General features: G+C 37.1%; 4 protein-coding genes across 4 annotated transcripts; 3 read left to right on the top strand and 1 right to left on the bottom strand.

The window, feature by feature from the left end:
- Positions 1-1,992: 1,992 nt before the first annotated feature.
- Positions 1,993-5,528, top strand: mbl2 (mannose binding lectin 2). Its single transcript, XM_067453252.1, has 4 exons — positions 1,993-2,093; positions 3,399-3,603; positions 3,713-3,799; positions 3,968-5,528. The coding sequence occupies exons 2-4, from the start codon at positions 3,399-3,401 to the stop codon at positions 4,441-4,443; spliced, it is 768 nt and encodes a 255-aa protein (XP_067309353.1). The 5' UTR covers positions 1,993-2,093; the 3' UTR covers positions 4,444-5,528.
- A 3,578-nt stretch (positions 5,529-9,106) lies between these two features.
- hbl4 (hexose-binding lectin 4) lies at positions 9,107-10,862 on the top strand. Its single transcript, XM_067452383.1, has 5 exons — positions 9,107-9,219; positions 9,533-9,729; positions 9,917-10,003; positions 10,142-10,225; positions 10,305-10,862. The coding sequence occupies exons 2-5, from the start codon at positions 9,543-9,545 to the stop codon at positions 10,682-10,684; spliced, it is 738 nt and encodes a 245-aa protein (XP_067308484.1). The 5' UTR covers positions 9,107-9,219; positions 9,533-9,542; the 3' UTR covers positions 10,685-10,862.
- On the bottom strand, positions 10,737-12,320 carry cbln13 (cerebellin 13). The gene is made up of 4 exons (XM_067452384.1): positions 11,962-12,320; positions 11,763-11,825; positions 11,553-11,684; positions 10,737-11,453 (listed from the first exon to the last, which is right to left on the bottom strand). The coding sequence occupies exons 1-4, from the start codon at positions 12,113-12,115 to the stop codon at positions 11,176-11,178; spliced, it is 627 nt and encodes a 208-aa protein (XP_067308485.1). The 5' UTR covers positions 12,116-12,320; the 3' UTR covers positions 10,737-11,175.
- A 154-nt stretch (positions 12,321-12,474) lies between these two features.
- On the top strand, positions 12,475-20,996 carry zgc:66427 (uncharacterized protein LOC406256 homolog). Its single transcript, XM_067452382.1, has 5 exons — positions 12,475-13,811; positions 14,797-14,892; positions 14,994-15,099; positions 18,497-18,585; positions 18,872-20,996. Exons 1-4 carry the CDS (start codon positions 13,307-13,309, stop codon positions 18,552-18,554), a joined length of 765 nt encoding a protein of 254 aa, XP_067308483.1. The 5' UTR covers positions 12,475-13,306; the 3' UTR covers positions 18,555-18,585; positions 18,872-20,996.
- Positions 20,997-21,248: the final 252 nt, after the last annotated feature.

Here is a 21,248-nt window from a genome sequence, read left to right as displayed (position 1 = left end):
TGATTGCTTCATGCCTATGACATCATCCAAAATCCCGTTTGGGGCACAGCAAAGTGTTGTGAATCAACTCTGAAGCCTAGTCCACATGGACACGGGTATTTTTGAAAACCAGAGTTTTTCCTCCTGCATTTAAAAAAAAAAATACCGTCCACACATGCTCGGTTTTAAAGAAATCTCTTGTCTACATGAAAACGCAAAAACCCTCAAGCGCTATCAAGCGCTGTCAAGAGCATGCCACACCAGCAGGCGGCGATATCACCCTAATCGTAAAGGAATGTTGGCCAATCAGAAGCCTGGAATTTCATTCTGACGCCTCTGTTCCGCAATGTAATAATATACCTGAGCATGTATCTGTGTACATGATACAAGCAGCCCTGTTAGCACAGTTACTATCAACAGCCTTGACTATCATACACTTTGACATTAAAGGAACTGTATGCAAGAAATGTATTATAATTAATCATAAAATGGCCCTGATATGTCACTAGACATTAAGAAATCATGTTAATTTCAAATACTTATATCACTGACAACAGTAGTCCGGCCAGGATATTGTCATTTAAAAGTTGTTGTTGCAGCCCTCAACTGATGTTGATGTTGACATGTTGTGTTTTGGCCTGAAGCTCCGCCCTCCACCTATCGACCAATCATGAAGTCAGTAGTGTTTCTGCATCCGGGCTGCCAGCTCTGCTCTACCACAGCTACAGCTACAAACGTTCCTGCTGGTCCTGCAGCCTATCTGTCAACCTCGAGTCAGGGGGAAGGGGGAGAGGGGATAGGGATTGCAGTACCAGTTTTTGCCACAATCTTACATACACTTCCTTTAATGACAACTGAGATCTTACAGTGTGACATGGCTAACATTGGAGATCATGTTCGTACAGTCTGACAAGAAACATTCGCAAAGGATTTTGAAAAATCGCACAGTGTGCAGGACCAATTAGTAAAAGTTGCTCTCAGCAGCTTTGAGATTAGATTTTAAGAGAAAACTCGTAGCTAAGAACTTTTACTGCCATTTAGGAGAACTGTGACTTAGGAGTCCTTTTGACCAGGCTACTCCTAGTGTTTCATGGATTTAGGAGCTAGTTTTAGTGCTAAAATGCTTTCAGTTTTAGTGCTAAAATGCTTACTCTTAGAACAAAAATGTAGGAGTCCTCAAATTAGGACATGGCACACCACTTATTTTGAAGAGTTTCTCCTAAATCGGCAAGTTAGGAGCTACCTTTAGCCTTTAGATGTTTTGTGAATACAGCCCCAGATACGAGAAATGAGATTTGATCATCTCTCTCTCTCTCTTTCTCTCTGCAGGAGTTGGTGCGCAGGGACCCTCCTGAGAAAATAGGACCCAGTAGTGCTGTTGGCCCTAAAGGAGACAAAGGTACTCCAGGTCTGCCATAAAATTAATGATGTTGAATGAAGTTCAAGTATTTTCTTCTAACTATATCTTATAGTTACATAAAGTACAAAGTGGGTCAGAAATATTATATGTCCGATGGGCTAAATAACTTTTGAAAAGGCACAGAGGTTCTGCTCTGACGCTGGGGCTAAAATTGCCCTGCCAAGAAGTGAAGACGAGAATGAAGTTTTAACATCACTGGAAGCTGCACTTAAGTCTACTTATGTATATGTTGGTGCAACAGACAGACAGAAAGAAGGGCATTTTGTAGATATGAGCAACCAACCTTTAACTTTCACGAACTGGAAAGGGGGACAGGGGGACAGATTGTGGACACTGAGGGGAAGCATTTGACTGCAAGCACTTGTAACAACATGTGACATATAACATTATATTCAATATAAACAAACTAATAACATGCACTGCATTTGATCTAAACAATGTGCTTGCTTAATTTCAGTCATTTTGAAGGAACCGTTGCTACACAAGCAGTTAACCAGGGTGTCAATATGGGAGGTATCTCCCTAAACGCACATTGCACATGTGCAGCATATCAGTTTTTCAGATTCACAACAACAAGCCCCTCAGATTTAATGCAAGAAGACCTTCCTCCCTTTCAGTCACTTGTGTGATTTTAGTCTTGCGGTCTTGCTGGGCAACAGACATTGTCTGTCACCTGAACTCATCCATTTAACTGGTAAGTACCTGAATGTTTTTTTAAAATAGCCGAGAACCATTGTAAATTCATGCACTGTAAAAAAATTATTTCGAAAAAAAGTTACCTGGTTGCCTTAAAATTTTGAGTTCATTGAAATTAAAATTTTGAGTTAATACAATGAACATTTTTTGAGATTCGACAACCTTTATTAAAATATTATTAAAAGATTTTGTAAGCATATTGGGTAAGTGTGTGTGTTTTATTTCTGATGACGCAGTGAAACACGCCAAATAGTGCTATTTTCATGATTTATCACATTTTTATGTGGTTCAGATGAAATAATATTTTGAGTTTCTATTTATTAAACAAATTTCCTTCATTGTATCAACTCAAAGTTTTAATTTCAATAAACTCACAATTTTAAGGCAACCAGGTTACTTACTTTTTTAAAGAAAAGAAAAAACAACAGGAGCAGTGAACCACAAAAATGACTTGAACTTATCCAGTAAAAAGGCATATTAAATGGATGGCAATAGCACTTCATGGTATTTTACATTAGTGCTATAATAACTTCCACTTTATCCAGATGACCCATGAAGACACTTTTAAAAGGTAAGATCATAAATAGTTATTTTAAGTTATTGTGCATTGTACAAGTGATTTTAATTCATTTAAATCAAGATTTACAAACCGATCAGCAATTTTGTCTCAAAATCTTATTTGGGCATGCTTTAAAATTTTGCTAATGAAAAGACTTTGTATGGGAAGTGGGAATTTTTGTCTGTCCGCCTAAGGCACATATTTCCTGTTTACACCATGAAAATCCTTTCCTTTATATTCCCATGAGACTAATGGATGTGTTTCTGTTAGGGAAAAATTTCGGGATTGGGTCACACCTACAAGAACATTATATGTAACTGTTCAGCATAACTGACTGTTTAGTTCATCAGTGTTCATTCACAACATTTTGTAACTTAATTAAATACAGACAAATTTTTCCCTGATCTCATAAAAAATGAATAAACAATAGATAGCAGTTAAAAGTCTTCAGTATAAGATGCAATTCACAAAGCTCTCTGCTAGAAATGAAGGGCTTCGAGCAAACACAAATAGGACTAGGAAAAAGAATCCTGGAATGCAATACCAAAACCCAAATACAATCCTATAACACAAGATATTTAATAATATACACCTGTAAGTGATACATTAATGTATTTGATAAGCCATTAAAAGGCAAATTGTAAATAAAAATGCTATTCAAACTTGGAGCTTTTGTTTTGTTTTATTTCTGTAAGAGACACGACACGGCTAAATGTTGATATTTTTCCCATTGTGTACCACCAGATGGCGAAGTTAAAGCTGTTCCTGAGGACACTTCTGCTCTTTCAGTGGGTTCTGCAGCTGTTGGATGGAGCTGAACCACAGAACCTGAACTGTCCTGCTTATGGTGGCGTTCCGGGAACTCCAGGACACAACGGTCTGCCTGGTAGAGATGGGAGAGATGGAAAAGACGGAGCAATTGGACCCAAGGGAGAGAAGGGAGAGCCAGGTGTGTTTGTGTCATGTGAGAGAGAATGAATAAGTCAGTGGTTCACCTTAGGTAGAGTGTAAGGTAGAGGGATGCGGTTATGTTTTTCACACCTACTTTACTGTCTCAGGAGTTAATGTGCAGGGAACACCAGGTAAAGCAGGACCGTCTGGCCCAGCTGGAGCCAAAGGGGAAACCGGACCCCCAGGCCCACCAGGTATGAATCATTAAGATTTTGTAAGTTGTTTATATATTTTAATGCTACTCTTGTTAAAATTACTGTAGAGTTTTATTGAGTGTGGAAGTGTTGATTTTTATACCTAAGAATAGTCTTTTCTTTTTTTGTCATATAAATAATTTATAATAGTAATTATTCTTTTTTCAGGCTTACCTAGACGTGAAAACACAGACTCCCTGAAATCTGAGATCCAGCATCTTAATGCCAAGATTGCTATGATTGAGAAAGCTGTGAGTTTTAATACATTCAGAAAAGTTGGACAGAAATACTACGTCACTGATGGTTTTGAGGCAGCTTTTGATAATGGGATGCAGTACTGCAAGGACTTTGGTGGAGTAATAGTTTTGCCAAGTACTGCTTTAGAAAACAAGGCACTATTGAAAGTGTTAGTATCCAGTGGTTTAAGTCAAAATAAGCCATTTATTAGAGTCACAGACAGAGAAACTGAGGGACAGTTTGTGGACACTGAGGGGAAGCAATTGACTTTTATCAATTGGCAAAATAGTCAGCCTGATGACTACATGGGAGCACAAGACTGTGGTACTATCACAGAATCTGGCCTTTGGGATGATGTCAGTTGTGATGGTCAACATCCCATTATATGTGAAATAAAAATAGGATAGTGTCCCCGATTTACACATTCGAATCAGAATTTTCGAATCTCTCTATGGTCGACCGATATTCAAATCATCTATGTGTGTGTAAACCATAGACCGGAAAACAATAAACGGTATAAACGGGTTGGGAAGGGCAGGACACTAGTCAGCAGGAGGCTAAGACTATTTTTATTTTACTTTACACACGGCACACAGCCACCACTTTTAATAAAAATTAGGCTCCACTATACATTCGTAAATTAACCGTTCTCTCATAACATTTAAAGGCCGAGATCGAAACTCAGAACATCACGCAAATATATAAAAGAACATTTTGATAAATAAACTTAATTAAATAAATTACAAAATATATAATATTGAGCCCCCCCTATATTGCCAAAATGGTATAATCCTCGTTTCATAACACCCACGAAGATTCACCATGAGATCAGTGGTCGAATCCGGTCCTGCATATTGATGCATCGAATCTTCGACTATTAGGGGTCACCCCTAGAATTTACAGTTAAAACATAAAACAAATCAATCAAATCTACTTAATAAAATTGAGGTAAAAATTATTTTTTTTAACACTAAAAGAAATTAGGAAAAGTCTACCTGATAATAAAACATGAGTAATTCTCTTGATTGTTATTTACTTTTATAATAGCTAATAGCAAACATACATTTGCAATGAATAAATAAGTATGTCACTGTACTGTAATTAGTTAAATCTCATTGAGTGGAGCAGCAACAATCTCTTTATACTTAAAGGGTTAGTTCACCCAAAAATGAAAATTCTGTTATTAATTACTTACCCTCATGTCGTTCGACACACGTAAGACCTCTGTTTATCGTCGGAACACAAATTAAGATATTTTTTGTTGAAATCTGGTGGCTCAGAAAGGCCTTCAATGTAATTTCCTCTCACAAGACCCATAAAAGGCACTAAACACGTTGTTACAAAGCCCATCTCACTACAGTGGCTCTACAATAATTTTACGAAGAGACAAGAATAGCTTTTGGTGTCCATGAAGGCCTTTCTGAGCCATTCCTTTAATTCATAGCCACCCGCCACCTACAGGCCAAGTACAAGCTCTCTTCAGTACAATGGTAACCGCAAAACCATATATATATATGTTATTATTTATTTATATATATATATATTGTCACGCCCTCACAACCATCAGACACTGCCACCCCCACTCGTTCCCCATCACCTGAATTTTGAACATCACCAGTCACCACTACATAAGCACTCCTCACCTTCACAATCACTGTCTGGTCTTGCACTGATCCCATCATCAACTACCTGTCCTTCCTAGAAGCCTTCACCTGTAACCATCTTCGTCTTCAACGTTGTCTTCTTCTTCACCATCTTCATCATCTTCACCATTATTGTCCTTCGTCTGAGTGTCACCATCCATCTAAGAATCACCTGTGTCCGTTACCTCTGATAATAAACCTTGCACTTGCACTAATGCCTCGGTGTCCTCGTCTGTGTCTGACACAATTTTAAGCCTAAATTTCAAGGTCACTACTTTGTCCTTTTTGAAATTATCCTAGGAACAGAAGGGCAGTTTTTTAAGCATATTTCAGAAGTTAAATATATTCTGAAGTACAGTATATACAACTTAAATAAGACAATTGAAAAATAATACTGGTCAAAATTAGAGAACATTTTCAGATACCTTCAAGATTTGGGTGTTAATCTAGCACGTGGTGCTAATTTCCGTAATAATCTGGCAAACCCTATTTAACTTGAAGCAAATTTTCCAATTTTCACTGACTTTGCAAAATGGCAAGCCGCTCTAAGGTTACTGAAACCCTACGACACCAGGTTGTCCAGATGAAGGCCAAAAGGATGACTCTTTCAGCTATTGCAAAAGAAGTTGGTCCTTTCAAATCTGTAATTTCAAGAATATTGAAGCTTTACAAAGACACTAATTCATCCAAGTACCCCAAAAGGTACGCAAGACCAATGTACGAGAGGACAGGACAATGCGGAGACTTTCAGTGTGGAATCAGTTCAACACTGCAACTGGAATTACTCGCCAGTTCAGAGCTAAACACAGCAAGCATCCATCTCGCCATACAGTGTCTTGTCATTTAAGAGAATTCAGACTGAAAGCTCACTCAGCAGTGACCAAACCGCTCATCAGCAGAAAGAATTAAAAGGCTAGACTAACCTTTGCTGAGGAGCATGTTGTGTGAACAGAGGAGAACTGGTCCAACGTTCATTTTAGTGATCAATGCAACTTTAATTAATTTGTGCCTGATGGGAAACATTATGTTCGGCATCAAATTGGAGAATGTTTGAACCCAAAGTGCCCAAAGAAGTCAGTGAAAGATGGAGGAGGAAGTGGTGTGGCTTTGGGGATGTTTCTGCAGCAGGAGTTGGGCCTATTATACAGCTATTTGATGTGTTTTTCTTTAGTAAAAGGAAAGACGAGTGTTTAATGTCTAGTTATGTTTGACACTTGAAAGAGTTTATGTTATATGGAGATCAAAATTAGAGAAAACTTTAGAAACATTAGATTTTTTTCCAGAAATATTGTTGACATTCATTGTTTGAAGTTTGAAGGATGATTAGCTGTGGTTATACCATTGTTCTGCTAGCATGTTTTACAAAATACCAAGGTACTTCAACAAAAACCTTTATTTTCTCAAAAACACCGTGATCAAAATTAGAGAACAATAACCAATGCAGCACAAAAAAACATTACAACTAAAATGTGATGCTTACAGCAGTCAAAAATTAGTAGGAAGTATAGAGGCCCTAACTTTGAATAAGCTCAGCACATCTGCGGCCACAGGACATCACTAGATACTCACACTGCTCCGCTGTGATCTTGGTCCACTCTTCTTTTAGTATCTTCCACATGCAGTTCGGTAACTGTAGTGGGTTTCTTAGCCATAACTTTGTCACTAATGATTTTACATAGCACTTAATTTCAACTTTTACTCTCCATGATCCAGCATAAAAAGCAAACTGGGAACAAGAAAAAAAAAAACAAGCCAATTTTCATTTTCACTTCTACAAAAAGTATTTATTTAGTTCCAACTCAAATAAAATGAAATAAACATATGTTTTACTTGTTTAAGTAGATTGGGCATAATTAATAAGAAACAAAGCTCTGTGAGTGTTACTTTGTCTAACTGAATTACACGTTCTGTAGAGGTGTGTTTTGTTGCGTGATAACGTAAGGATGAAGCACACGAACGTTTTCTGGGTCTGGTGTCTTTTTTCTTTGACTAAAAAGTTTTCAGCTCTGAAACTTACAGTATATTCTTATTACCAAGACCCATATCAAAAGCTAAAAGGAAAGTTGATTTCTCAATTCATCACCCCTTTAAGTAAATAGCAAATTTTTAAATGTGTGACTAATGGAATATCAAATAACTGAAACTAATAAAGCATGCTGGTTTGTTGATGAGATTTGTATGTGAGCACAAATCATTATAGAAGTATAAAGGCTACATGTGTTTAGTTTAGTTTAGTTTAGTTTAGTTTAGTTTAGTTTAGTTTAGTTTAGTTTAGTTTAGTTTAGTTTAGTTTAGTTTAGTTTAGTTTAGTTTAGTTTAAGAAAATAACAAACCATCCTGTCTACATTGGGCATTAGTGATTCATTAATTTGGTAGTAAAAATGCTCTGGTTCTGATTGCTTAAGTCATTACTTTAGTCTTTGTACTTCTGAATGGAATAAGCAAACACATGACTTTACTCTTGAAAATCAATCATTAATGTTTACAGAGTACAGAGAATATTAAAGAGTTGGATTTGTTGTTTTAAAATTTAACTGCAGACATTCAGTAGGCTACCTTCATTTAAGTAAAATAATTAATTGCATTCAGTCAGTCAGAAGTGAGCACACCAAAAGTGTATTTATGCAATTATAACAGATAAATGAATGAGAAAAGCATTTGATTTCCTGATATTCTTTCAACTGTTCAAATTTTCATCTGTTATCCATTGACAGTGAGATAAATCATAAATCATGTTATGTGATAATAACATTGTTTATTTCGGTAAACATAATTTTTATGTAAACTTAATTCAATGCAATTTTGTTAAATCAGGTTAACATTCTTAATTTTGTCCAAAAATATTAAGTTTAATTACTCTGAAATTAATATAAAAAACAAAACAAGTTATACAGTTTAATTGATTATTTTTATTTAATGAGATTATATTTTTTTTACAACATTTACATAACCTTTTACATTATAACATTATTTTGGCTATATGGTTTTGTTATATACATGGAATGCCCAAAGTAGTTTTTTTTTTTTTTTTTTATTAAAACAACTTTAATTGTTATTAGCAGCTTACCCCAAGTATATGCTCACTACACCACAATGGTAACGTCCAAAAACACTAACATAACACAAACTTTTAAATATTAAAAAGTCTCTCCATTTTCTCATCTCGTTAGAAATGCATAAAATAGCACTTTATTTAAACATTTACTGTCCAAATTCAGCCCATTTGCAAAGCATGATGGAAAGTGAAAGTCCTATTTACTTGATTGAAACATGTTATTTCAAAATAAAAACATTAGGTTATGTCAAAGAGTAACGGTTTTAAGTCAGTTTAACATTAATCAATTACATTTGAACCAGAAATCTCATATAATGGTGTTAAATCAAGATGAATTGCTTAAATAAAGTGAACAGCATCATAAGTTCATTTTTTTGAGTGAACTCTGATCTGGGTAACTACGTCACTGAAATGTGGTGAAGGGTCTTGCATTATAGGTCTGAATACAGTTGTGTTGTGTCCACTGCGCCAGGCCGGATCTTTTGGTAAGATTTAAATACTACTGGTAGCCTAGTCTCTTGGAATATTTTTTTTATTTTTATTTTATTGCTGTCCAGTGTTCAGTGAAAAGGAATTTAGCCACTGCTCAATAGAGAACTGAAAATGTGAGACGAAAAGTTACATGCATTTCTACTTTCTTTTTACTTTAACCAAGTAAACTTGTTTGACATCACTTAAATATACCTAGATGATCAAACCGCGCTGTTATTAGATATCATTCATTATAATGAGACTTTATTTTCTTCTCTGACGTCTGTACACAACATTGCGGCAACGTAAATCTTGCCATTTCCACAGTGAGCAGCAGATGTCGCTGTTAAAACATCACCTCTGTGCTGCGCTGCTCCTATTGGAGTTTGTGCTGCTGCTAGCTGCATCTGAAAGTAGCTGTCCAGCTTATGCTGGGGTTCCGGGCACACCTGGACACAACGGCAGCCCTGGCAGAGATGGAAGAGACGGGTTTCCTGGACCGAAAGGGGAAAAAGGAGATCCAGGTTCACACCTCTTTTTGATGGTCTGATGGAACATTTGAACTAATGCTGAATCTAGATAAATTATCCGATCAGATAATTGAGATTTGATCATCTCTCTCTCTCTCTCTCTCTCTCTCTCTCTCTCTCTCTCTCTCTCTCTCTCTCTCTCTCTCTCTCTCTCTCTCTCTCTCTCTCTCTCTCTCTGCAGGAGTTGGTGCACAGGGACCCCCTGGGAAAATAGGACCCATTGGTGTTGTTGGCCCTAAAGGAGACAAAGGAAACCCAGGTCTGCCAGGTAAAATTCATGATGTTGAATGAAGATCAAATATTTTATTTTCACCATATCTAAATTGAGTTATAGTTACATGAAGTGCAAGACAGATTTTTCTTTTGTTTTTTCCACATACTCCGCTTCTGATTTTAACTTTTACAGGGAGTGCTGTTCAAAGTCCATTAGTAATACAACTTCAATCAGATGTCACATACCTAACAGACAGACTTACTGCAGTAGAGAAAGGTATTACTTTTACACCTACCTCTAATAAAATTCTAGTACAAATCATTTTTTAGAATATTTTTGTGTTTGTTGTTTTCAGTTCTAGGATTTCGCATATTCAGGAAAGTGGGACAGAAATATTACGTGTCCAATGGGCTAAATGGAACTTTTGAAAAGGCACAGAGGTTCTGCTCTGATGCTGGCGCTAAAATTGTCCTGCCAAGAAATGAAGATGAGAATGAAGTTCTAACAGCTCTGCAAGCTGCCCTTGAGTCTACTTATGTATATGTTGGTGCAACAGACAGACAGAAAGAAGGGCATTTTGTAGATATGAGCAACCAACCTTTAACTTACACCAACTGGAAAAAAAATGAGCCGAATGATTTTAAAGGGGCAGAGGACTGTACAGTTATTTACAAAACTGGTGTATGGAATGATATTAACTGTAATTCAGTGTGGCATGTGGTGTGTGAACTGTGAAACATATTATGAATTGTTATTGCTCTCACAAACAAAGAAAATTTAATTAACATTAGCCATATAAAAACTTTAATTTATGTTCTACAATTTTCAACATTGAGGTGATTATTTGCTGTCTGAATTTGTATGATAAATATATGCATTTATACCAACTGCAATAAAGACTAAAATAATGACACACTGACTGGCTTTTTTGTTGTTGTTAAAAATGCATTTACTTCATATGGGTACATTGATGATTTGCATTTCAAATGGGGGGAAAAACTTGTCAACAAAAATAATAAAGATAAATATAGTTTTCTAAAAATGTTTTCAAGTTCATTGTCATTAGAGGAGAAAAACATTTAGTCTTCTTTTTAAACCTATAATGTTAAACGTTGAAGAGGAGTTTAGAATACACCGATTTCTTCCTTTGATGTAAATATCACACAAATATTGTTATTATGACACTAGTTAAATTTGTCAGTTCCAATTCTAAATTCAGGGGACACTCACAAAGGGAAAAGCAGAAAACCGCTGAAACTGGTGTAGCTGCTTTCATCATCAAAAACCCAGCTGTTCTCCCACAGCTGTATGTACACTTCATCACCCTTATTCAGCGAGAGAACAACACCATTGCTGCCATTAACATTGGTCTCAGGCTTCAGAGAAAACACAGAGCATTGGATTTGATTATTTTTATGGAGACTGACTGCCATTTGTTTTGAAGGGTGAGCATGAGCATAAAACCTGAAGAAATAGACTCCATTCACTGGTGCTGTGAAAGTACCTGTGAGACACACATTTGATTTCAGAAACAGTAAAGAACTGCCTTTTATGCGTAAACATATACTTTAACATATCAGTTAACATAATAAAGAAAAATTACCAGTGTTGGAGTCATATGCATTTCCAATGTTAGTGAAAATCTTTTGGTAGATCAGGGTTTTCCGAGTATCAAAGGGTCCAAATTGTTCTGATCCAGATGTCACAAGTCCAGCTGAAAAGGCAACCCTTTTGGCTGTGAAAAGGTAAGTGGAATTTTCTTTTGTCACTTGGTTTTTAAAAAATATGTCATAAATTATTTCTTTGAATTTACCTTTATTCTCAGCCTGGATAGATTCAAGTTTATCGCTTGAATCTTTTGTGATAATCCTTAAAGCTGTTCAGAATGAACATTTCAGAATGTTGTTATATGCCATAATGGTTTTTAAAATGTTTTGGGCTTGATATTATTCAAGAAATCAATATCTTGAAAATAGATTTTAAAAGATTTAAAAAAAAAACTTCATATTTACCTTCATTCTCTCTCTTCAGTTCTTTCAGTGTTTCCTCTGTGGTTTTCAGCCTTTCCTCGATGTTCTTTAGCTGTGCTGGTGTAATTGAATCGTGTGCCAGTGAGAAACCAACACAAAGCAATACAAGCATTTGCTGAGCTGCCAACATCTTCATAGCTATGTATGGCTTATTTTTTATGGTGCACGTTGAATTGTGTACAGTTTGGGGCAATACTGAACCACATGATGCTATAAAAGTAAATATGACCCTTGTATTTTTTGGACTTGCAACGCTGACTCAGAAGAGTTGAATGTTTATTTAAGTGAAAATGTCACAAATTATAACTTTTGCAGCAATTCCTTCAACTCTGCACACTACTCATGTTTGTTTTGGGCATATTTTTTATAAGCAAATGTCTTAATGTATGATTTTTCTGCATTGTAGGCTAATTGGAAAGATTAGAAACCAGAAACCAGTGCTTTGTTCAGAGACAAGTGACATTTTTAATTTTATTTCAATAGTTAATTAGTTTACTATTAACACAAAATGTATAGCATAATATTGTTTAATAGCCTATAGCATAATAGACTAGAGACATAAAACATGACATGAGCTGCATAAATGTATTAAATGTAGCCTATTTGAAAAGTGTTCACTGTTGTCTCCCAAGACGGTATGACTGACCATTCGTTTAAAAAAGTTAAATGTTAAGTCTTTTTCAACTTTAAATAGTATGAAATGATTGCAGTGGAAAGTCCATGCTCTCTTTTTGTCATAAGGTAACACAAAACATACATTAATAAAAATCAAATACTTAGCTAGTACATATAACTAGGAATGAAAAGCATTATAAAATACTAACTTTACATATTAGGGTACACAATACAAAAAAATGTATTGCACCCTTTGATTTAAATGAACTAAAAAGGCAGCACAGGTATGACGTCGCGTAAAATAACTTACTGCGAATGACATAAGGATACGGTAATTATATTTTATTCTCAAGTTCTCACGAAATGAAATCATACTTTTCAAACATGCACGCGCCTGTAACTCAATTGGATAAAAGGTTAATTTAGAACGTGACGTCACCCTGTCGGTTAAACGAAGAAGGAAAGAGGCCAACTTCCGGTATGGTGCGTTGCCGTTGAACAGGGACCACAGGATATAACTGCCAGGAAAATGCGCTAGGCAGTTGTCATAACTGAAAGCGAAATAAAAACATAGCACGTCTTAGTATTATCTGTACGACTTTAAAATAAATGTGGCATATGGTTATATGGCCTAAGGGCTTTGTGACGGAAGCAATCGGGTTAGCTGGTCAGTCATCGATCGATCGGTATTAGGGAGTGCGCGCGGTTGAACATGGGGACGAGATCGAGCCGTTTACACGAGGAAGCAGCTTCGACACCTTTCGATAAAGATGGCATCAAGAGAGAATCCTGTCGAAGAATCCGAAGCACCAGGCCCACTAGCCTCATGGTGGAGTTCTCCGGGAGTTTTGACCATGACACCGAGACGAGTCGCAGCCGGTCGGAGGAGGGCAGCGACTCGGATACCGGGCAGCAGGCGAGCAGCGAAGGCAGCCCTGCCGACCGCCACACATCTCCGTCGCTGAGCAGCCAGGCCTCGCCTACGGACGAAAACGGAGCAGATGATAAACGCGAGGAGGATAGCAGTCCTGGAGGCCCTGTGGGTGGGGAGGAAATAGGCCGTGCACCGCAGCGCACTTTCTCGGAGCGTTTGCCTAGCGGTCGCCATTCTTCCACCAACGGCGTCACAGCGAGGTCCGCCCGGGTGAGAGGTACTCACGCACGGCCAGTCTCCGAGGCGTGGATCGGCCTGTACAGAATTAACAACCGCCACGGTGGTAAGTTAAAGAAGGAATAGTTTTGTTCCCTCATTTCAAACATTGCACCTTGTTAAATCTCTATTCTGTAATTTAAACCTGCACTGATAGGCAAAAAATGTTTGTTTTTGAAAAGTTTATTTGCTCACCATGTCACGTCTTAAACAGAATAATCCTACATGTACCTAACCGTGTTATTCAAAAATGTTGGTTCAAATTAAAGTTTTCATTACGCTTCTCATGTTTAAAACTTGTTTTACTTTAACGAAATGTATTGAGTAGAACGACAGCCCCAGTTACTGTTCTCGTTCATTGAAAGAAAGTGACTTAAATAGCCAGTCTTAACTGTTCATCTAATTTGGTTTTTAATTAGTCGGCTTATAAGTTTGATAACACTTTACATTAAGGTTCAGTTTGTTAGCATCAATTAACGTGAACTAACTAACAACGAATAATATTTATAAAATATATTTTTACTTTTATTTTTAATTTCAACATTTACTACTGCATAATTAAAATAAGTTGTAGCTCTTCATATTATTTAGTGGTCCTGTGTTAAGTAAGATTAATACATATTGTAACATACATTGTCCAAGTTTATGTACATAATGGACAACAAATCCAAGTTGACTGTTATGTTAAAGCAAATAAACATGTTAGGTGATTAAAAGAGATTAATGGTTCTACACGAGACTAATGAGCTTGTGGTGTAATTAGGCCTTGGGGTTTATAGACATTTCAGGCATTCCCGACAGGATGATCCATGATGGATTGAAACATAAAGACCGTAGGTATATAAATCCAGTTCATTAATGATGTCGGTGTAATTTTTTTACATTATATTGGTCAGATGGCCATAGTCCAGCCAGAGGGTTCAGAAAAGTGGGCCACATGGACATAAACTCACCTGTCAACTCTGACTGTCCTGCATGTAATGAAACACTTTTGTGTATCTCAGGTTTGCGATGCTAGATTGCTTGCATGATAGTTTTTCTCTCCTTTCCAGCTATTCGCTGTCCCTTCTGCACCAAGCCGTTCCCTGGAGGGCGGATCGAGGAACACCTTTTAAGTTGTCTGACTTCTCCACCTCTCCCTTATAACAGTGAGTGTCTAATTTGTTTGTTTTTTTAATCACTGTTTTTCTTTCGTCTGCTAATATCTATTAATAGTTATTAATTATGTTATATCTTATTTGCTCATCAGCGGATGTGCTTGCTAAGGATAGTGGAGAATGCTCAATCTGTCTCGAAGACCTACTACAGGGAGAAACCATTGCTCGACTGGCTTGCCTGTGCGTCTACCATAAGAGGTAAATTACTCTAAATAGTATATGACGTTTTGTTTTTTTCCTGTGTATGATCAGGTGTTAACCACATTTTCTACTGATTGAGAGAGGAAATACTGCAGTAGATTGACTTAGAATGCCCTATTTTACGGTCATGATGAGTGAATATTGTAGAGAAATTCCACACTAAAATAAATACAGAGTTTGCAAAGCCCCACAAAATGGTGCTGTGGGGAGACGACCAATAAAACAGACCTGCAAAACAGACGCATGAATATTAAAATATAATCACAGAGAGAAAAAGAGTTGAAGCCACCTTAAGCATTTTTACAAATCTAACCCTTTATAACAACAAACTGTTAAAACAAGGGAGAAACGCAAGAATATTTAAAAGGTCTAAGGATATTTTCAATATATTTAAGAGCACTACAGTCTCTGAAAAAATGACATGTCAGTTTAACACCGAAAAAATAAAGCAGTTACTTTTTTGCCCAATCTTCTTTGAAATGTCAGTCCAGTTATTAACTTGCATCATTGTCTTCCGTGTAGCAGAATAATCTATGGTGTCATCGCTGTCGTGATCAGATGTACTGCTGTAGTATCGCTGTCCTTTGCATACATTTCACTTGAAGATGTGATTAAATGTGTGAGCATACACGCTGCTAGTTCATGTTTGGAGCACTAGAGTATATGAATATGCCCATAAAAAACTTAAACGCACTCGCTCCTCTCTGAATCTGATCTGTGTGATCCATGTGGTGATCGTTGTTAATCTCACCGCTGCTCTCATGCGTGCTATGCGTAAAGTTTGAATTATCCATTGTAATCAAGGGCTGAATCTGATTCCAGCTGCGCTCCTCTCCGACCAACAGCGAGTTGACACACACCCGCATATTCTCGCATATAGCCCGGTTAACCCTCTGAACACGGCGAACGGCTATTCAGCTGTACTTTAACTCATGACAGCATGTGTTAGTGTGTGACCGGTCTGAATTTTGCACGGGATTGCACACAATTCTATTAATCCCCACAGATTTCGTTCTCACATCTGAAGCGCGCACACATACTGTTATAAAGCCGCCTCTGACATACAAGTTCAAACATTTGCTTATTTTTCCAGCTTCCTATTGGTCAAATACACTTTTAAAAAAATCCCAGTGCACATCGCGAAGAGTAATAACGTAAACACAGGCCCAGTCCCAAATGGCACCCTAAACCCTCACGGTCTTCCTCTGAGTCCGTACTTTCACGACGTAATGCCGTTTGGCTGCCGGGTAGAAGTCCTCTGCGTAGCTCACAAACTTGCGGGCTCAGTGCGCATCGAGGGCGCATAGCAGCCTCAAAGGGGACGCTCACGAGCACCATTCTTTTAAGCTTAAATGACGAATGGGACACCCTACGGTCTTGTGGACTTAACAGACATGCACACGCAATGGCCATTGTAAGTCCACAAGACCGAAAGTGCACATGAAGTGTGCCATTTGGGACAGAGCCAGTCTCGTAAACAGTTCAGTAAGAATGAGTAACAGGAACAGTGTTTAGGATCCATGTATGCGTTAGCTCTTAAAGGGTCAGCAGTTATTTGTTATTCAGACTACAAAAAGACAAACGATCACACTGCTCTTGACTGATCAACTTGATCATCTGTAGGCTATTTAATTTTTTACAAAGAACATTATTCAATGTTATTTTAAATGTAATTACTTTGCATTTTTTACATTCAATTTCTTACTTGAATGTTAGATTTACTTGAAAAAAATAAAACAGTCTATTTAATTTGTATCTTTTATTTTATAGTATTGTATTTATTTGTGCTATTGTTTGTAATCTGTTTAGGTTCTTATTTTATTACTGTTTACTCATCTTTTTAAATTGAATTTACCATTCAAAATCAAGCTTCAGTGTTGTGTGTAAGCTATTGCAACACAATTACCCCGTTTAAAAAAATACATTGTTAGCAAATATTTGTTAGAGATTGTGTTTGTAACTTCACAAAACATTAGTAAACATAGTGGTGGTGGACGTTGACATGACATGCTGCTTGGCTGAAGCTATAGGACTTCCAGTGTCCGATCGCATCGCGAGCATGATGCAGTGTCTTCGAATGTCATTTGAAGCTCAAATTATTGAAACTAGATCTCTGTGTGATGGATATAGTGAGTAGGGATAATGTGTAGAGAGAATCAGACAGTAGGTGCGTTTATATGGAACACTGTAATCAGTTTAAAAGTCGAATCCGAATGTTTTATAAACACCTAAATCGGAATAAAAATGCCCAAACCTAATTAAATTATAATCGGTTTGAGAATGGTGGAATAAACCTTTTCATGAACCGATCAAACAAAAAATTCCACCATGTAAACAACCTGACCCAATTACCTTTGAGTGTACATCCTTATGTGAAGTGATATACAGCGCGCGCCTCCACAACTGAAGAGCGCGTGGCGCACTCACACCAGGCTATAAAGTTGACAAGACAGGAAAGTTCATTTTTCTGAGGGGTAAACTTTTTATTTCGTAAGAAGATAATGTTGGAATAATGGCACAGGCATAGCCTGGCTACACCCTCTCATCTTGACAGCATTAGTCTCAGGCACTTTTTACTTCGACTGCACATGACAGAATAATTTGTTCTTCTGAGATGACGCCTTTACAAGAAATTAATAGCTTTTATAAAACCGTATTAATCCGGGTGGCCTTTGAAAGTTTATATGGCAACCGAGGACAGCTTCGACATTTCTGATACAGCAGACAAACTGTGCGTGCATATCACAAAATGATTCCGACTGAAAGTCCGCACATTTAAGCCCCAGATTGGTTTAGATAACATCTCATGTAAACAGTCCACTGAATCTTTCAATCAGAATGATTTTAATCGGAATGACAAAAAGTGTGCATGTAAACATGGCTACTGTTTTAAAGCTGGAGCGCGCTTGGATTGGTTCGATCACTTAGATTAACAGGTCTTAATTTACCATGAGCCATAAAATAGGAGACAGTTGAAAGATCATCACTCATCAACCAGTATATTATTGCTTGTTTATTCTATGTACTTTAATTGTGGCTGTTACACTAGTTCTTAACTTGCTCGGAGGGTCAATGGTTATTTATGTTTAGATATAAGGTGTGACGGTGAAATACCATCAGAGCAAATAGAGCGCAGATGACATAATACGTAACCAGGAGGTGCTCTGCTCGCTTAATTTTTACATGCATGTCTGCTGCACATACTTCAAAACTATGCATTTTCATGATGACTTTGCTTAATCGTCCATCTGTGTTCTATCGATTAAATCAGTAATCGATCATCGATTAATAGTTAGCATCTCTAACATCTATATAGCTATTAACAAAAAAATTCAAATAATTTTGCTGTACAAAAGAATTTCAATTTTGTAATGGTTGATTTTTCTCTAAATAGCTGCATTGACACTTGGAGCAAAGTGAAGCCATGCTGCCCTGAGCATCCTTTTGATTGATTCATGTTCACGTGCAATGACAATGACTCAGGTGAGCTTGTGTGTAAGTAGATATATTGTTTTTAAAGATTCATTTAAGGGAAATTCATTCAAGCGTCATAATTTAGTCATCATGTTGTTCCAGACCTGTGACTATTTCTTCTGCATAAAATCATATATTTTGAAAGTTTCAACATTCAACCCCAATGTTTGATTTTATTGACCACAATTGGAAAAGAAATGTAAAAAAATGCAGAAAACATTTTTGAGTGAACTATAACTTGTTAGATTTTGTTTTTGTTTTTAGATTCCTCCTAACTTTTTTTGTATCTTTGTAGGAGACTACCCCCCATCCCCCCTCCCCGGCAGAAGCATATATTTTCTGATGAGAGGATTGAGAGAAATTCGCAAATAAACAAATAACAAGCCTCAACACTTGTGGTCAGCTTAATCCGTCTGGCCCTGAGTGAGCCTGGCTTTAACTATCTGATGTGACTCTTGAGACTTTGCTTTTCTCTGCTCTACAGCACCTGCGTGAACGCCAGGTTTTCTCTGCTTGCCTTTTCTCTTTAACTTTAGAAACTGGTAAACTAAAAAGAACTTTGGAAAAGAAACAAATGTAAATGGAGAGAAAAGTTACACATGGGACGCCTCTCCGCGTGGACATCTTGTTCTCCCGCAGTGGGATGGTGTTTGGGTCCTTCTTACCACGGACACGTGGCGATCTGTCATTTATGCTGGGCTTAGCATTTGGTTTTGTGCAGCCTGCTTGGGTTGCATTGGCTTGAATGAACTACTTGAGTTTGTTGGGCAGATCCCGAATGAACGCAAATGTTGTACATGCGTAAATATTGCACAGGATTACTTATGAGGCATGATGTTTTATATATCGAATGATACAAAATGTTTTTGGGGATAATCTATTTTGTTTACCCTTTTCCCTTTTTGTTACTATAGGAGCATTTCAGAGGCAGACTGAAATTTCCAGTAGATTAATTTGATTTAAACTACCCAAATTGTGACTTTTATCCATTGAGGCGAAACTCCTCTTATTACCACCTCAAGCTCTTTTAACCTCTTGATCTGATTGCTTTTACTCATTTGAACTGTATATTAACAGATCAGAGCAATACTTCCACTAGGTAGATTTATGGACGTGTTATTGGTTGCAGTGAAGTGTTTGTGTTCAAGTGTGTACTCAAATGCAGAAGATTTTGATGCTGATGACCTGACCGCATGTACTGCTCTTGGAGGGAAAGTTGTGTGCTGGAGATGAAATTGCTTTTCTGCATCTCAGACATGGTCCGATTTAGAAATCCAGTCACTTTACACTCTTTACACCAGGCCTTCTCAACATTGAATGAGGCCATCTGTGGTGCGGAGATATATGTCAGGCGCAGTAATGCCATATGGCGCATGTTTGCCTGAGGATGGTGATTGAGAACAGATGCTGGGTAATTATGACCGTGTCATTGACCCCCTTGGAATGAACAATGAAAAGGTTTTTTTTTTTGATAGCCCTCCACAGAGATGCTTGTTAAATATTGAGAGGATTATTATTTTTTCATGTTTTGAGGTTTATGGGGTTTCTTAATTGTGGGTGGGTGTTATGTTCATTATTCTATTGTCTTGTAGCGGTCAGTTGGTCTGTTACCTTTTTGCCTTAGCTCAAGGATTCATATTTTGAGTGGTAAGACCTTTGAATGGAGATTTCCTTGCCTCAGAGAGGCGTCACCTTTGAAAGTATTGCAATGTGTTTCCTTTTACATGACAGTCTAACGGTTCTTTCCCATTGAAAACACAAGAAATGCCAAGTGTGTCTGTGTGAGTCAAAGGCAGGAGTCATTTTTACAGATAAACTTTTGTTTTGTGTTGGTGTAGTGCATATCGGAGTGGAGGTATTGTCAGAATATTTTGACAATCTTTTAATCTCTGCAAGTTAGCTTTTGCCCTTTAAATTATGTGGTGCCATACCTCAATATCCATATTTACTAAACTAACCTGGGCGTAGCTAACTCCAAAGGTGGTGTTTGATTTTTGTTATATATATATATATATATATATATATATATATATATATATATATGTGTGTATAAACACACGTGCACACAGTATAAATACTATAGAAAGTTCTGTAATTATTCAGTGCTAAGGGTTTTTACCCACTTGATCCTGTGTTTTGATAGTTGTTGGTCAAATATGAATTGGGAATGGGAAGAGTTGAGAATTTTCTTTAGGTCAATATGATTTGCAAATATTCTCATCCCCAAACATAGACAATCTGCCTTCATTCTGCTAAAGAACAATTGAGTATTTATTTATTAAAGTGTAAATATGTATCGCATTTCAAAATGTGCTTTGTCTTTTGTTTGTCCATGATGCTGTTTCTATGCCTAAATCTTTTGTATGTCTGACAAATTGTTTTTATATGTATTTTTTACAATAAATATGCTTAAGTGTGAATGTTGTGCTTTGGATCATCTTTTCTTATGTAAATAAATCACATCAATATATTAGCATTAAGCCAGGTGCACACTGCGATTTTGGCCACGATTTGGCCGTCTGAGACTAATTTAGCAAATCCTAAAATATTCCTCTGATCCTAGGATAAAATCTGATGTGTTTGGTCGTTAGTTTGACATGTTCACCGGCAGCCGATTAATGAGCGCTGCGATCAAATTTTACCTCAGACGAAATTCTGGCAGTGTCAGAAGA

The sequence above is a fragment of the Pseudorasbora parva genome, chromosome 9, assembly GCF_024679245.1.
Source record: "Pseudorasbora parva isolate DD20220531a chromosome 9, ASM2467924v1, whole genome shotgun sequence".
Classification (NCBI taxonomy): Eukaryota; Metazoa; Chordata; class Actinopteri; order Cypriniformes; family Gobionidae; genus Pseudorasbora; species Pseudorasbora parva.
The sequence above is the reverse complement of the archived record's forward strand: the minus strand, read 5'-3'. Positions and strand labels throughout refer to the sequence as shown.

What these genes read in the sequence shown, in the direction of transcription:
- mbl2 (XM_067453252.1), top strand. Translation starts at nt 3,399, where the DNA reads ATGGCGAAGTTAAAGCTGTTCCTGAGGACACTTCTGCTCTTTCAGTGG. An exon ending in GGGAGAGAAGGGAGAGCCAG is followed by an intron (nt 3,604 to 3,712) that starts GTGTGTTTGTGT and finishes TTACTGTCTCAG; the next exon opens with GAGTTAATGTGCAGGGAACA. An exon ending in CGGACCCCCAGGCCCACCAG is followed by an intron (nt 3,800 to 3,967) that starts GTATGAATCATT and finishes TTCTTTTTTCAG; the next exon opens with GCTTACCTAGACGTGAAAAC.
- hbl4 (XM_067452383.1), top strand. Translation starts at nt 9,543, where the DNA reads ATGTCGCTGTTAAAACATCACCTCTGTGCTGCGCTGCTCCTATTGGAG. An exon ending in AGGAAACCCAGGTCTGCCAG is followed by an intron (nt 10,004 to 10,141) that starts GTAAAATTCATG and finishes TAACTTTTACAG; the next exon opens with GGAGTGCTGTTCAAAGTCCA. An exon ending in ACTTACTGCAGTAGAGAAAG is followed by an intron (nt 10,226 to 10,304) that starts GTATTACTTTTA and finishes TGTTGTTTTCAG; the next exon opens with TTCTAGGATTTCGCATATTC.
- cbln13 (XM_067452384.1), bottom strand. Translation starts at nt 12,115, where the DNA reads ATGAAGATGTTGGCAGCTCAGCAAATGCTTGTATTGCTTTGTGTTGGT. An exon ending in ACTGAAGAGAGAGAATGAAG is followed by an intron (nt 11,826 to 11,961) that starts GTAAATATGAAG and finishes CATTCTGAACAG; the next exon opens with CTTTAAGGATTATCACAAAA. An exon ending in TATCCAGGCTGAGAATAAAG is followed by an intron (nt 11,685 to 11,762) that starts GTAAATTCAAAG and finishes ACCTTTTCACAG; the next exon opens with CCAAAAGGGTTGCCTTTTCA.
- zgc:66427 (XM_067452382.1), top strand. Translation starts at nt 13,307, where the DNA reads ATGGGGACGAGATCGAGCCGTTTACACGAGGAAGCAGCTTCGACACCT. An exon ending in TCCACCTCTCCCTTATAACA is followed by an intron (nt 14,893 to 14,993) that starts GTGAGTGTCTAA and finishes TTTGCTCATCAG; the next exon opens with CGGATGTGCTTGCTAAGGAT. An exon ending in CTGTGCGTCTACCATAAGAG is followed by an intron (nt 15,100 to 18,496) that starts GTAAATTACTCT and finishes TTCTCTAAATAG; the next exon opens with CTGCATTGACACTTGGAGCA.